The 16,857-nt window shown below is 37.8% G+C and overlaps 1 protein-coding gene across 9 annotated transcripts in view; it reads right to left on the bottom strand.

Annotated features, from left to right (window-relative positions):
- The window catches only part of PTPN13 (protein tyrosine phosphatase non-receptor type 13), a 221,784-nt gene that overhangs the window by 58,859 nt on the left and 146,068 nt on the right, over positions 1 to 16,857 (bottom strand). For 6 of the 9 annotated variants that reach the window (XM_061420713.1, XM_061420709.1, XM_061420714.1 and 3 more), the window contains 3 exons: positions 12,607 to 13,024; positions 12,369 to 12,466; positions 10,748 to 10,804 (listed from right to left, as the gene is read on the bottom strand). The exons of the other annotated variants lie outside the window; for them this stretch is intronic. In XM_061420713.1, the coding sequence (XP_061276697.1) occupies positions 10,748 to 10,804; positions 12,369 to 12,466; positions 12,607 to 13,024 (573 nt within the window). The remainder of the gene's footprint in view (positions 1 to 10,747; positions 10,805 to 12,368; positions 12,467 to 12,606; positions 13,025 to 16,857) is intronic. 9 annotated transcript variants of the gene reach the window in all.

The following is a 16,857-nucleotide window of genomic DNA, read 5'->3' as shown; positions in this document are numbered from 1 at the left end:
AACTGCTAGTGTAATGAAGTTGGCTCAGATCAGAGCTCAGTCAGGTCAGGCTAGAAGAACAAAGATTTGTCTGACTGATGAACAGAATGTTAACCACTCAAAGAAATATTTGTATCACAAAAGTATGAGTCGGACCTGTAAGAACAGAGAGCTTTCTCCCTGCCAGAAAAAAAAGAGACTTCAGGGACGTGTGTGTGCACGCATGCACGCACACAGTCGTGTCCGACTCTTCATGACCCCATGGACTGTAGCCCGCCAGGCTCCTCTGTCCATGGAATTTTCTAGGAAAAATACTGGAGTGGGTTGCCATTTCCTTCTCCAGGGGATCTTCCCGGCCTGGGGATCAAACCCACATCTCTTGCATCTTCTGCATTGGCAGGCAGTTCCTTTACCACTGTGCCATCTGGGAAGCTCCTCAAGGACATGAGGTACAGTTTAATAAGTGGACTATGTAGATGGTATACATGTACAACATGGTATACATGTACAACATGTAGAAAGAAAAGAAAGTGAAGTCGCTCAGTCGTGTCTGACTCTTTGCGACCCCATGGACTGTAACCTACCAGGCTTCTCCGTCCATGGGATTTTCCAGGCAAGAACACTGGAGTGGGTTGCCATTTCCTTCTCCAGGGGATCTTCCCGACCCAGAGATTGAAACTGGGTCTCTTGCATGTAGGCAGACGCTTCACCGTCTGAGCCACCCTGGACAATCATGTAAGGCATTAACAAAAGCTGAGATGGATAAAAGGTGGAAAAGCTTCTGGGAAGATGGCACAGATCAGCTTGGCTAAAATACAAGATGAGTCAGGTGGAGTTGAATACTATTTTGGAAAGTGAAGCTTTGTTAACCTACTCCTTATAACAGGGACCCACACCTGTCATCCTGACTTATTAACATGGGGACAGAGGAAGAATGTCGGTGTAGAGCTACATGTGAGTAGACAGTAGTGTGCACATACTGAATTTATATTTATCTTGTATTCTATTCACATAGAAGTTCAAAATACTTCTGTTGGCTTAAAAAAAAGACAAGTATCTGGAGGTATATAGTACATAAGAACCCAACTAAATTTAAAGATACAGAATTCAATGAGGATTAAATAGAATTTATGAATCACTGAAAGTGAGGAACCAGACATTTTAAGACATTTCAAGTACCAAGACGTTTCTGAGTTATTTTAATTACTGTATGGAAACAAGCATTAATATTCAAAGCATGTATTTTTTACATCTTTAAAATTATTTTCTTTTCCTATGGCCACAGCAAATTCCGCAAATATTTTAATGTGAAAAAGAGGCTCAAATAGAAATTACTACTTCTTTAAGTAATACATGCTGGTGTTATTCCTAATTTTACCTGTGAAATATCTTAAGAACTGATACATGTATAATTCAGAAATTAAATGCACACTGTCTGCATTAGAGACTGTTTCAGTGTTGCCTTTCTCATCTTTCATAAGGCTCATGAGGATGTATCAGTCCCCAAGTAGAATAATTGTGGATACTAATGATAAATACATATATGAGTAAATTATCGGAATTTCCTAGTAAAAGCACTTTTCAGGTAAGGCCAAGGCCATATAATTGATTTAAGTGAATCAATAATTCTTTTTCTAAGGAAAATTATTTTTTTGGGTTACAGATACAGACCCTTGTCAATTATCAAGCAGCTCCACAAAACTGGTTCTAAGAGGAAACAGACAAAAGGTAGAGGAGGCACCTGATAAATTCATCACTCACTCTAGGGAAAAAAGACCCATTTCAAACCCGGAGGTGATGGACCAGCAACACTACATTGGTATAAGAATAGAGAGAGGTATTTTTCATTGTTATATCACCTAATACACTAACTGCTCTGATGGCAGAGGCAGAAAATCATGATGGTAACTTTGGTGTTTTGTTTCTGTGACAGCACAAATCAGCTAAGTGAAATGGAGCCATATAACACTTCAGGGACATATTTAACCCATTCATAGACTGAAAGGCTTGGTTTAGATAAACTTTTAATATTTTTTTTAGATAAACTTTAAAATTCCTTTCAGTTCTCAATTTATCTGACTCTATATTTTGTTTCTGGTTAATTCTCATATCTGCTGAATCTTCTGTGAGCACTTTGGACTTTTATTTTTCATAATCTTCAACTATGTATGTATCCTAATTAAACTTTAGGTGGAAAAAAAAAAAACCCTAGCATTTAAATTACACTGGTCCTTGATATCTGACTAAAAAGTAATCTTTTAATCTCAAAATAAACAATGTAATTTACCAGATTAAAAAAAAAAAAAATTCCCCTAACCTACTAGCTAAAGGAAACAGAAAAATAACAAAGCCCAAAGCCAGCCTAAGGGAGAAAATAATAACGATCAGAGAGGAAGTTAAAAGAGGAGAAATAACAATGAACACTGTGCGTGCTCCGTTGCTTCAGCTCCGTTGCTTCAGTTGTGTCTCTTTGGTAGTGTCTGAATCTACAGTCCTATGGACTGTAGCCTGCCAGGCTCCTCTGTCCATGGGATTCTCCAGGCAAGAATACTGGAGTGGGTTGCCATGCCCTCCTTCGGAGGATCTTCCTGATCCAGGGACTGAACCCGCATCCCTTAATGTGTCTCCTGCTTTGGCAGGTGGATTCTTTACCACATGCCACCTGGGAAGCCCAGCAGAGAGATACAAAAAATCATAAGGGAATATTACAGTTACATGCCAACAAGCTAGACAACCTAGAATAAATGGACCAATTTCTAGAAACATACAGCCTGCCAAGATTGAGTCAAGAAGAAATGGTCACTTTGAGCAGACCTACCACTAGCAGGAAAATTGAATTTGTCATTAAAAAATTCCCAGTAAAAAAGTCCAGTACTGGACAGTTCACAGGAAAATTCTATCAAACGTTTAAAGAAGATTACACCTATGCTTTTCAAAGTATTCCTTCAAACTGAAGATGATACAATACTCCCAAATTCATTCTAGGAGGCCACCATCCATTATTACGGTATGAACCAGACAAAGACACTACAAAATAAAGAAAATTACAAGCCAATGTCTTTGATAAATATAGATGCAAGAATCCTCAACAAAATATTAGCAAGCCAAATGTAAAACTATATAAAAAGGGTCATACATCATGATTTACTCCAGGGACACAGGGATTGTTTGTTTCACAAAACAGTCTGTGATATACCACATCAACAAAAGGAAGGATAAAAAGCACATGATCATCTCAATAGACAAAGAAAAGCATTTGACAAAGTTCAACATCTATTCATGATAAAAACTCTCCAGAAAGTGGGTATAGAAGGAGCATATCTCCACATAATAAAGTGTGTGACCAATACGCTGGTCACAGCTACCACCATACCGAACAGTGAAAAGCTGAAAACCTTTCCTCTAAATTCAGGAATAAGACAAGGATGCCCAAATCTTTCCACTTCTATTCAACTTAGTACTGAAGTCAGTAAAGTTGCAGGATATAAGATTAACATATAGCAATCTGTTGCAGACTTCCCTGGTGGCACAGTGAATAAGAATCTGCCTGCCAATGCAAGAGACACGGGTTTGTCCCTGGGCTGAGAAGATTCCACATGCTGTGGAGTGACTAAGCCAGGGCACCACAAACAGAGAGCGCCCACGCGCTAGAGCCTGTGAGCCACAACCACTAGGCCTGTGAGTCACAACTAGTGAAGCTCGGGTGCCCCAGAACCTGTGTTCTGCATCAAGAAAAGCCACCGCAACGAGAAGACTGGGCACTGAATGCAGGAGTATCTCCTGACTGCCGCAACCAGAGAAAGCCTGCACACAGCCATGAAGACCTAGTGCAGCAGCAAAATGTTGCTTTTCTATATACTCATAAGGAAATATCAGAAAGAGAAAGTTAAAAAGAAAGCATGCAAGCAACAACAAAATTCTCCTTAAAATCACATCAATAAAATACCTAGGAACAAACTTAACCAAGGATGTAAAAGATCTTCACTCTGAAAACTACAGTGGCCATACTGCTCAAAGCACTTTACAGATTTAATGTAAAAATACATATGACATATTTCACAGAACTAGAAGAAATAATCCTAAAATTTATATGGAATGGCAAAAGACCCTGAACTACCAAAGCAATTTTGGGGAAAAAAAAAAAATAAAGCTCTCATCATCTCAGATTTCAGATTATACTACAAAGCTACAGTAATAAAAACACCATGGTACTGGCACAAAAGCAGACACATAGCTCAATGGGACAGAGAACCTAGAAATAAATTTATGCACCTATGGTTACTTAGGGGAAAGGCTAACAGAGTTTTGCCAAGAGAACACACTGGTCATACCAAACACACTTTTTCAACAACACAAGAGACGACTCTACACATGGACATCACCAGATGGTCAATACCAAAATCTGATTGATTATATTCTTTGCAGCCAAAGACGAAGAAGCTCTATACAGTCAGAAAAAACAAGACCAGGAGCTGACTGTGGCTCAGATCATGAACTCCTTATTACAAAATTCAGACTTAAATTGAAGAAAGAGAAAACCACTAGGCCATTCAGGTATGACCTAAATCAAATCCCTTATAATTATACAATGGAAATGACAAATAGATTCAAGGGATTAGATCTGACAGACAGAGTGCCTGAAGAACTATGGAAGGAGGCTTATAACGTTGTACAGGAGGTGGTGATCAAAACCATCCCCAAGAAAAAGAAATGCAAAAAGGCAAAAGGGTTGTCTGAGGAGGCCTTACAAATAGCTGAGAAAAGAAGAGACGATAAAGGCAAAGGAGAAAGGGAAAGATAACACCCATCTGAATACAGAGTTCCAAAGAACAGCGAGGAGAGATAAGAAAGCCTTCCCAAGTGATCAATGGAAATAAATAGAGGAAAACATCAGAATGGGAAAGACTAGAGATCTCTTCAAGAAAATCAGAGATACCAAGGGAACATTTCATGCAAAGATGGGCACAATAAAGGACCTAACAGAAGCAGAAGATATAAAGGAGAGGTGGCAAAAATACACAGAAGAACCATACAAAAAAGATCTTAATGACTTAGATAGCCACAATGGTGTGATCACTCACCTAGAGCCAGACATCTTGGAATGTGAAGTTAAGTGGGCCTTAGGCTGCTGCTGCTGCTAAGTCACTTCAGTTGTGTCCAACTCTGTGCAACCCCATAGACGGCAGCCCACCAGGCTCCCTGGTCCCTGGGATTCTCCAGGCAAGGACACTGGAGTGGGTTGCCACTGCCTTCTCCAGTGGGCCTTATAAAGCATCACTAAAAACAAAGCTAGTGGAGGTGATGGAATTCCAGTTAAGCTATTTCAAATCCTAAAAGATGACGCTGTTGAAGTGCTGCACTTAATATGCCAGCAAATTTGGAAACTCAGCAGTGGCAACAGGACTGGAAAAGGTCAGTTTTCATTCCAATCCCAATGAAAGGCAATGCCAAAGAATGCTCAAACTACCACACGATTGCACTCATTTCACACACTAGCAAGTGAAAGTCGCTCAGTAGTGTCCAACTCTTTGCAACCCCATGGACTATATAGAGTCCATGGAATTCTCCAGGTCAGAATACTGGAGTGGGATGCCTTTCCCTTCTCCAGGGGATCTTCCCAACCCAGGGATTGAACCTAGGTTTCCCACGTTGCAGGTGGATTCTTTATCAACTGAGCCACAAGGGAAGCCCAAGAATACTGGAGTGGGTAGCCTATCCCTCCTCCAGCGGATCTTCCCGACCCAGGAAATGAACCAGGGTCTCCTGCATTTCAGGTGGATTCTTTACCAACTGAACTATCAGGGAAACCCTTGCTATACACTAGCAAAGTAATGCTCAAAACTCTCCAAGCTAGGCTTCAACAGTTTGTGAACTGAGAACTTCCAGATGTACAAGCTGGATTTAGAAAAGGCAGAGGAACAAGAGATCAATTTGCCAATACCCTGTTGGATCATAGAAAAAGTTAGAGAATTCCAGAAAAACATCTACTTCTGCTGCATTGACTATGCTAAAGCCTTTGACTGTGGATCACAACAAACTGTGGAAAATTCTTAAACAGATGGGAGTATCAGACCACCTTATATGCCTCCTAAGAAGCCTGTATGCAGGTAAAAAAGCAGCAGTTAGAACTGGACATGAAACAATGAACTGGTTCCAAATCGGGAAATGAGTATGTCAAGGCTGTATACTGTCACCCTGCTTATTTAACTTATATGCCTAATACATCATGCGAAATGCTGGGTTGGATGAAGCACAAACTGGAATCAAGATGGCTGGGAGAAATAATAATAACCTCAGATATGCAGATGACACTACCCTTATGGCAGAAAGTGAAGAGAACTAAAGAACCTCTTGATGAAGGTGAAAGAGGAGAGTAAAAAGCTGGCTTAAAACTCAACATTCAGAAAACAAAAATCATGGCATCTGCTCCCATCACTTCATGGCAAATAGATGGGGAAACAACAGAAACAGTGAGAGTTTATTTTCTTGGGTTCCAAAATGGTGACTGCAGCCATGAAACTAAAAGACGCTTGGTCCTTTGAAGAAAAGCTATGACAAATCTAGACAGCATATTAAAAAGCAGAGACATTACTTTGCCGACAAAGATCTGTCTAGTCAAAGCTGTGGTTTTTCCATTACTCATGTATGGATGTGAAAGTTGGACCATAAAGAGGGCTGAGTACTGAACAATTGATGCTTTTGAACTGTGGTGTTGGAGAAGACTCTTGAGAGTCCCTTGGACTGCAAGGAGATCCAACCAATCAATCCTAAAGGAAATCAGTCCTGAATATTCATTGGAAGGACTGATGCTGAAGCTGCAGCTGCAATACTTTGGCCACCTGATGAGAAGAGCCAACTCATTAGAAAAGACCCTGATGCTGGGAAGATTGAAGGCAGGAGGGAAAAAGGACAACAGAGGATGAGATGGTTGGATGGCATCACTGACTCAATGAAGATGAGTTTGAGCAAGTTCTAGGAGATGGTGAAGAACAGGGCACCCTGGCATGCTGCAGTCCCTGGGGTCGCAAAGAGTTGGACATGACTGAGTGACTGAACAAGAATATGGTCAATTATTGTATAGCAAAGGAAGTAAAATATATGATTAAGTAAAGACAGTCTCTTCAATAGTGTTGCTTAAGGAAACTGGGATAGTACACGTCAAATAATGAGATTAGAAAATTTCCTCATACCATGTATAAAAATTAACCCCAAATGGATCAAAGACCCCAAACCATAAAACTCCTAGATGAGAACATAGGCAGAACCACACTTTGACATAAATTGTAGTAATATATTTTTGGATATGTCTCCTCAGGCAAACGACATAAAAGCAAAAATGAACAAATAAATTTAAAAACTTCTGCAAAGCACAGGAAACTACTGACAAAATGAAAAGACAATCTATTGAATAAGAGAAAGTATTTTGCAAATATGACCATTAAGGGATAATACCCAAAATATATAACTCATACAACTCAATATAAAAAACACAATCAAAAAAAAAATGACCCGAAGGCCTGAAAAGATATTTTTCCAAAGAAGACATACAAATGGTCGACAGGCCCAGAAAAAGATACTTGAAATCAATAATCATCAGAAATGCAGATTAAAACCACAATGAGCTATTACCTCACACCTGTCAGAATGGCTACATGCAAAAAACAAATGCTGTTGGGTATGGAGGAAAGAGAATCCTTGTACACTGTTGGTGGGAATGTAAAATGGTGCAGCCACTATGGAAAACAGTATGGATGTTTCTCAAAAACCTAAAAACAGAACTACCACATGACCCAGCAATTCCACTCCTGGGTATATATCCAGGAAAAACAAAATCACTAATTCAAAAATACACATGTACCCCAAAGTTCATAGCCGCACAATTTACAAATATCCAAGATACAGAAGCAACTCAAGTGTCCATCAATAGAATGAATGGATAAAGATGTGATACACACACACACACACACAATGGAATATCACTGTCATAAAAAGGAATGAAATTCTGTCATTTGCGGCAATGTGGATGAACCTAGAGAATAAGAATACTGTGCTTAGGGAGATAAGTCTGACAGAAAATACATATACTGTATGATATCGGTTACATGTGGAATCTAAAATATAAAACAAATGGATATATATTTAGCAAAACAGATGCACAGGTATAGGAAACAAACCAGTGGTCACCAGTGGGGAGACCGAATCAGGGAGGGTCGACAGGGGTATGGGATTAGGAGATACAAACTATCATGTATAAAGCAGATAAGCAACAAGATATATTGTACAGTACATGGAATTATTGCTTTGTAATAATAATAGATATTGCTTCATAATAACTTTTAATGAAGTATAAAATACTCTTCACTATGTTGTACTCTAGAAACTATTATAAATCAACCATAATTTTTAAAAAAGAAAAAAAGGGCTATTATACGATGAATCTTTTTCTGAAAGGTTAAGCAACCTTCTTTTGAAAAGGGGGGAGAAATTACAGTTAATCAAAGGACTAGAATCCTTTCCATACTTGTTTCATGAGATAGAAGACTCTTGCCTTTTTCTTTTATCCTCTAAGTTCCACATTCTTTATGGGTCTCTGAAAGTTGTAAAAGGCTAAGATTAAATTTTATTCATTGGTCCTTATATTAAGTGGTAAATAATTCAGTATTACCTAATGCTCATTTCTAATTTTCTTCTAGTAGTCTTGATGAGCAAAGAAAAACACTGAAATTAGAAATTAAAAAGTCCTATATTTGACCAATGGGCAAATAACTTAACTTTTTAATCTTCAGTTACCTTATCTGGAAAAACATGTTTGCCATGCTCTACTATGTCAAAACTCAATTCTCGACATTAATTAATTCAGGGCTACTTGGACTGATTCAAGGAGAATCTTAAAGAAAATATAAACTTGTCTGTAAGCCAACAGGGGAATGCCTCCATGGAAAGGTGGATTGGCCCTGCTGTAGGGGGCAGGTGGGAAAATACAGGTGCCCAGAACTTTAAACATAGATCCTACTCTGCACAGGCTGTTTATTTCGAATTCAGAATGTAAGTTCATATTCTTTCCCATTAGAATCTAGGTAAAGAACACATTTCAGGTTCTCATTCTTGAAAAGATTATTATTCAGCTTCTTTCAAAAGTTTAGCTGGGAAAAATAATACCTACAAATAATTAGGCATTATTATTCTAGGAGACAGCCTAAAGGGTGGTTTAGAGTGTGGGCTCTGGAAACAGACATCCTGCATTCAAATCACGGCACCAGCTTTTGCCAGCTCCATGACATACTGTGCACCTCAACCTTTTTGTTCTTTGGTGTCTCTCATGTGAAAAGGAAATAACATTAGATCCACCTCACAGGACTGCTGTAGGGACTGAGAGCTAAACATAACACTTAGAAAAGTGTTTGGCACATAGTAAGCACTAAGGAACCGTCAGACAATAAGTACAACCATTATGGACATGTTAATAACTGAGTTCTTTTAGGTACAGAGGTATTCTAACTTCAGTCCATGAAAAACACTTGGTTATCAAAAAGCTATACAACAAGGTCTTAGTAACTTATGCCCAAGTGTAAGTTGACTAACTTTTTCTTTACTCGTATACTCTCAGACTTTTTGAGGATTGATACATGGAAAACTATGAAATGAAAAAAAATCTTTATTTGTTCTGAGTATTTAAGATATTATAAAAGTAAGAAGATCTACTTTGGGACACAATTTTGCTTCCCAAGAAAAATGTTCTTCTCTTGCATGTGTATTTGTATTTCTATTAGAGAATGAGAATTATACAAAATAACTTACTGGGGTCTGACAGTTTTGACCTACAAAAACAAGTTTCATATGGTTCAACCAATATTCATGCCTTTATTTTTGCCTTGGCTCTCAGGAAAATGAGGACAAAACTTCAAGTTTCATCAGGTTTAACAATATTAACACTTTTGATTAGCATATTTGCTTCCTTCTCATCAGGCTTCTGATTATTTCAACTTTAAGAATTTAAGGGTAAAACGTAAACATTTTGGGAGAAAAAATAGTGTATACATAGTGATAATAATATTCTTTAGACCCATGAAAGTTGTTAGAAAAATGAAATAATGTACATGAAAGTAAGCTAAATTCTAAACATTCTGAACCCACTGACTTTCAAATCATTGTACAAAGTTTTTTTTCCTACAATTCTGTTTCTTCTCAGATTCTTTCTAAACTCTTTACCTCAACATTTAAAGTCTTCAGATTCTTCCCAAAAGATTTATGGTAAGATTCAACGATAGTCCACATTTAGTTCTTGATCTTCACCTTGACCCCAGTATACCCCCAGTCTGAGATTCGTACATTTCCTTGAATCTGGTTATCTTCTCCCATGTCTGCATGTCTTTGATCATACTGTGTCCTTGGTCTGAAATACTTATCTATACCACTTTGCCTGAATAAATACTCCTTTTATTTCAAGATTCAGCAGAAGTATCCCTTTCAAATAACTACCTGAGTTAAAGCTCTTTTCAATCAAAATTATCTCCCATCTAAGCTATCTTAGCTCCCCAATTAGTGTCCTTATCTCGAATTTGTGACTTCACAGTAGTCTACATTATAGGTCCCTTCACATCATCAAAATGCTGAAAACCACAACTCTCCTTTGACTCCAATGTAAGGCAAGGCTTAAAATCCTTGGCATGGAATTGAAAACTATTTATTAGTAGGTCCACGATGTTCTTACAAGGTACAAGAGAAAAAATATGATGGAAATGAGGGGAAAAACATTTTGTAAACCTACCATTTTCTTTTAAGGGTACTTGGGATGAAGAATTTCCAGAACTATGCAAAGTCATTCCTGTAGTATAAATTAGATTATTAGACAGTTTAAAAATTGTCAGATATTATATATAGAAGAAATTTCTTCTGATAAAATAATAAAAATCAATAAAACATCAAGGCAACAACAATTTCTGTTATTTACACTCAGAATAATGTCTTCCCACAATGAACTTAATTGAAACACAAATGTATTGTTTCTGACAATGACATTTTGATATGTCATATATGAAATGATGAAACTAAAATGATTTTTAAAGGTGTCTGTTCAAATGTTATAAGGAAGTTCAATATTCAAAAAGAATGAATAATCAATCAAAAACAAATACAGAAATTTTCTTTCATGGTTGAATTTTACTTGTGCTTTCCTATGGAATATTTACTACTCAGCACCTGATATGTGATGAATTTTTATGATGAACAAAGCCTTCCTAATGAAAATAACTTAAGAGTCTATAAGAGATCTCATTATACATGAATACACTTTGAAAATTACTTTCTTAAAGATTGAATTGGTGGCTTTTTAGGCTATTTTCAATGCATAGGGTAACCTATAAGATGGAGTCTTGTCTTTCAGCTATTTTAAGTTTCTTTTTAAGCAATTCAATTTAAATTGATGATAGTATAATCTCTGAAAGTTGTATAAATCTATATTAATGAAGTAATGTGACTTTCTATAAATATTTAACAACTATAGTGTACAGTTCTTTTTGACTTCATTTATTCCACTTATTCTCAATCCAATTACAGGGTGAGAAAATACTTTTTTAACTCTGTGTGCTTAGGGCTAAACAATCAAATTTAGTTCTAAGGGGGAGTTAATTAGTATTATTTAATAAAACAACTGCAGAGGGCATCCTTGTTGATCTCTTGTCTCCCTAGTTATTTCCTATTTTGAGTAATCATTCAGACCTTTATGCTTAAATATCCAGTCTTCTAAAGATGGATTCCCACATTTTTTCCCTTTTAAGATGCACAAAACAATAGTATGTATATGTATCAGCAACACAAATGACTTTTGTCTAAAAGAGTTCATAGCTAGCTGGGAGAATCTGAGAAAACTTAAATCAACTAGGAATTTCTACCTAACAACCATAGCACAGTTCTTAAAACTTATCTCCTTTTTAGAGACAATTCCATTCAGAAAGTACCCTAAATAAACTTTTGTCCATTGTCTCCATTCAGAAAGTACCTTAAATAAACTGCTCTTCAAAACATGTAGCATTAGTGGAGTCTACTCTCACAGGCTGCAAGGAAAACCCAAAGGCTACCCAGAGCCATGGCACCAGACTGTCTGGGTTCTCTCGGTAAGACTGTCATGACTTTGAACTGCGACCAAGAGAAAGCAAACAGCCTATGCTGTGAGGCAATCACCTGTTAAATCAATTTTTTAAATTTGACTTGGTGCTTTTTATTTTTGTTTTGGTATTTTTAAAGTAGTCTGAACTTTTATATTCACAAAAAGTTGAGACCATTAGGAAACAGGACCCCAAATTCTAACTTCCTGGTAATTAACATTGTCTCATTTCCTTCACTATGAGCAAGGGGCACAGGAGAAAGAAGGTAAGCCGGTTTATGCTGACCTAGAACATATGCTTGACCAAGGTCTTCAAAGGATGAGGAGTCTGATTCATGTTTCCTCCTTTCAGGACTTCTATTTAAACTCGCAACAGACTTTGAACTAAAGAGGGAAAAGCAAAGGTAGGAAGGGGGGAAGTGTCAATGTAAAAAAAAAAAAAAACGGTGAAAATAAATCATCAAAAACAAAAGTATGAAATGTAGAATTCACAAGTAGGTAGTTTGCCTTAATTATGTCCTTACTTATTGAGTTTTGTGACTCCTGCCAGAGATTCTGTATCAGATCTTGCCATCTGGTGAAGCGTTTTTCCTACCAACTCCGCAATGGTTTGTGGTGGGGGCTCCATGTTAACATTGACATTTTTCCGGTGAGGGTAGAGAGAGGCCTGACTGAGATCGTGGTATGATTTACTCATCCCTCTAGGCTTTTCCTCCCATGCAGTCTTGCCATTCTTCTCTTTTGCACTGTTTTGCAATGGCTGGCAAAGCGACAGCTCTGAGCAGGAGAGCCTCTTCAGAATCTCAGCTTGAACCGACAGAGGTCGAACGGCAAGTTTGTTCAGGGTGCTGCTGGCCAGACTACCAGTGCTGACTGCTCGTCCCATATTAAATCCTCTAACGGACTCTGCTTGGAGGTTCAGGCTCCTAAACGAAGCTCTCTCTACAAGGAAACAGGATTGCTTTACGTGATGGAAACACCATAGAATCTTTAGGAGAAGAGCTATTTTAAGAAATAGAAAAGACAGCATGCAGTTTTCACTCATTTTGATTGCCTGCAGAAGTAGGCAGCTTTCAGAGAGTGGCAATCGAGGGTTTTAAAAAGTAGGTGGGAAGATCCTGGTTTCCAGACCATCTCTCCATCCTTGTAGCTTTCTCACAGCCAGGGAGGGGCCTGGTCAGCCTTTCTAACTTCAGCTAGTGATCTTGGATTTACTAATGTTTGGGCTTCATTCAGGCTTGTTGACCCTGAGTTCCCAATTATAGTGCTCATTTACAAAGGAAAATGACATTTGACAGAGAATGACATTTAACCCTAGGAGTACCTCTGCTAAAACACCAGGGAACCAAGGATGGGGAGAGGGAGAGATCAAACCTGGACAGGCCGATATGGTGAGTTCATGCCTGAAAAAAGTTGTGCAGAGGAGAGTTTCGCCCAGAGAGAACATTCTTATAATTTTAAAAACTTATGGCAGATTGTGGTGATGTTTGCACAACTCGGTTAACAATGAGGATATATGAAAAATCACTAAATTGTGCACTTTAAGTGGGTAAATTGTACAGTATGTGAATTAGATCTCAATAGAACTATTACCCACCCCCCCCCCAAAAAAAAACCCCAAAACAAAAAAAAAAAAACCTGAGACAAAAACCACCCAAAACAAAACAAAAACCTTTTATGGCAAATTTTCTGTCATTTTATTTCAATGTCAATACCACCTTCCCCTCTTATTGACTTTTTTCCTCACAGGATGTTTCTGTTAGTTAACACATCAATGAGCTGAGATTCTCTTTACGCTTAAATTCGTTTCAGTCTTAAATACTTATCCAAGTCTTCTTTTTGGGGCTAAATTTAGGGATACTTCCTAACAAGTAACTGACCATTCTATTTTGTGAGAGCCAATGTCATGTTAGTAGTTGAACATTTGAGGCTATAAATGAAAGCAATGAATCACAGAATTCTGGCGTCAAAATCCTTTCATGTATATAAAGGATCAGGAGCACAGAATTTCAAATGATTTGGTTGTTCATGCATTAGTAATCCACATCACAAGGCATACGCATTGGTCCCCCCATGGAAAGTACCAACCCTGTTTTGCACTCTACAGGGAATTACAGCTTGACCACTAAGTAAACAGTCCCCAAAACTTGTTTTTAAAAGAAAATGTCAAATGATGTTGATTTGGATCTTTAGATTTTGTTTCATTTATCTTCTAATTCCCAGGAAAATTAATAATCAGTATTTCATCTCAGACATAAACAGACAGGAAAAACACTAAAATTCTTTCATGTTCATGCATCAGAATGAAGTTTAAATAAACATGTCTCACTGTCACCGGGAAAACTCATCATTTTTTTCTCTAAAGTAGAAGTGGACAGCAAGTTAAAACATGATAATAAAAAAAAGAGTGGTTTTAAAATTCCCAGAATAATCTTAAGCTTAAAATAGATTTTTTTTCTTAGAACAGATTACATTAATTCTGTTTTCTTTGAAAACAGAGTTTATTCAAAAATTCAAAACTGAGTCTGATACAGATTCAGCTGCTGGAAAATGCCTCTCTACCCAATACATTTCCTTACCCTGAAGGAAATGCAGACAAATTTTAGCAGGAATAGGATTAGACAGTTCAGCTTAGGTTATGTCTGTTTTGTAAACATACCAACGATAATGCTATTCAAATCCATTCATAGCTCACTCCTGGGCAGAACTTAAAATCTGGCACATATTCATGGAATAGATAATAAACCAATCACTTATCTACTGTCCAACTGCTTTTCACCTGGAATGGACTCCAACAAGGACCGCCAGGATGGGAAGGACATTAGAATGAACCTACATCCTATTACTAATGTTTCAAATTTGAACTCAAAGGCCACAGTCTGCAATCTACATGTTTCTATTGTCTTTTGTACTTGTTTTGTATCTCTTTATATCATCAACTTAACTGTATGCTCTCTGGATTCATTTACTTTTGCTAACTCATAGCACCTAGCAGAGTATCTTGTAAGCAGTAAGTGCTCAGTAAATGATTATTAATCTTAACTTCATTCCATGCAAATTAGTTCTTTGTAAAGTTATCAAAAGAAAGAACACTGGATTAGGAATTAAAAGATCAGGGTCCAGTCTTCTTTGACCTCTAACTATGAGGTGAAGGGAGACACTGTTTTCTCTGAACCTGTTTCCTCAGCAGTAAAATTTTGGGCTTAATGGCTTGTGAGGTTCTAGAAAGAACCCATATTATATGATGCTAAAAAAGCAACATACACTTGTGAGCCCCCCCATCAACCTCCTATAGATTACACCAGTTATTTTCACTTATTATTTTCACTGGTACAGACAGTTAAGTAGGCAGATGGTTACTTCTAAGCCGATTCCAAGAAGAAATTAATTCCTTTGAAAGCTTACCAAAATAAGGGAATAGATGTGGCTAATACCACCTTAAAGTCCTTTAACATTTGAGCTAGGGATACACAGTTGTGTTCCAAGGGGCAAAACAGATTCGTTGAACATACTCACTGCACGGTTGAAGAAAACAAGACTTTGAAAAGTCAATTACTTTCCCAAGGTCATTCTACTACTACTACTATGTTGCTGCTGCTGCTACCACCACCACCACCACCACCACCACCACCACCACCACTATTACTAGTGGTGAAAGTGAAAGTCACTCAGCCGTGTCCAACTCTCTGCAACCCCATGGACTGTAGCCTGACAGACCCTTCTGTCCATGGAATTCTCCAGGCCAGAGTACTGGAGTGGGTAGCTGTTCCCTTCTCCAGGGGATCTTCCCAACCCAGGGATTGAACCTAGGTCTCCAGCATTGCAGGCAGATTCTTTACCATCTGAGCCACCAGGGAAGCCCCTTTACTAGTGGTAGCTGTTGTAAAACAATGTTGAAGATGGTGATGAAATAATCATAATATTTATTCAAAAGTTATTCTGTGCCAGGCACTTTTACATGCATGAATTCATTTCGTCTTCACAATAACCTTATGATGCCGGTATTACTACTATGATAACCATTTTACAGATGGGGAACTAAGGCAGAGAGTTTGAGTGGCCTGACCATGGTTTCAGAGCTTGCAAGCTCTGAACACTGGTTGGAACACTGGCAGTGTTGTTCCACAGTCCATACTCTTAACTACTACACTCTACCATTGAAATGTTGAGGGAGGAAGGCTGGCTTCATGGTTTTGACTCTTCACTACAGCACACTGTACCACCATCTATTATAACGTAACCCTCAATTGTTGCAATTTTGATTTGTATTGAAGAGAATATTAGTCCAAGTAGGAATACGGATAGCTCTGATAAGTTTGATATTTTATGATCTTTTGAAAATACATAAGCGCATACACACTTTTTAGCAGAGCAAAGTAGGGAAAGAAAAGGAACAATAGGATCATAGTAGTAGTAGTTATCATATTTTAGCATGCATAAAAATCATTACAGAGGAAAGCCTGTTAAAATGCAGATTCCAGGGACCAAATGCCCAAAGATTGTGATTCACTAAGTTTCAGGTAGGTTTCTGGAATCTTCATTTTTAATAAGTATACAGTCCCTACCATCTTGATTCTGAAAAAGTGAGAAACATCTATTCATAGGTTGCCATCACCCAAGTCTGACCCTACAGGGAATATATCTTTCTGTAAGATTTTAGGACAGGAGAAAGTTTGGATAAAGAATTCATAGGGCTCTACTGCACAAAGTCATCAGTGCTACCATATTTAATTTTTTAATCAAATTCTTCAGAATGCTTCGCTAAAGTCCCTAAG

This window comes from Bos javanicus, chromosome 6 (genome assembly GCF_032452875.1).
Source record: "Bos javanicus breed banteng chromosome 6, ARS-OSU_banteng_1.0, whole genome shotgun sequence".
Taxonomy (NCBI): Eukaryota; Metazoa; Chordata; class Mammalia; order Artiodactyla; family Bovidae; genus Bos; species Bos javanicus.
The sequence above is the reverse complement of the archived record's forward strand: the minus strand, read 5'-3'. Positions and strand labels throughout refer to the sequence as shown.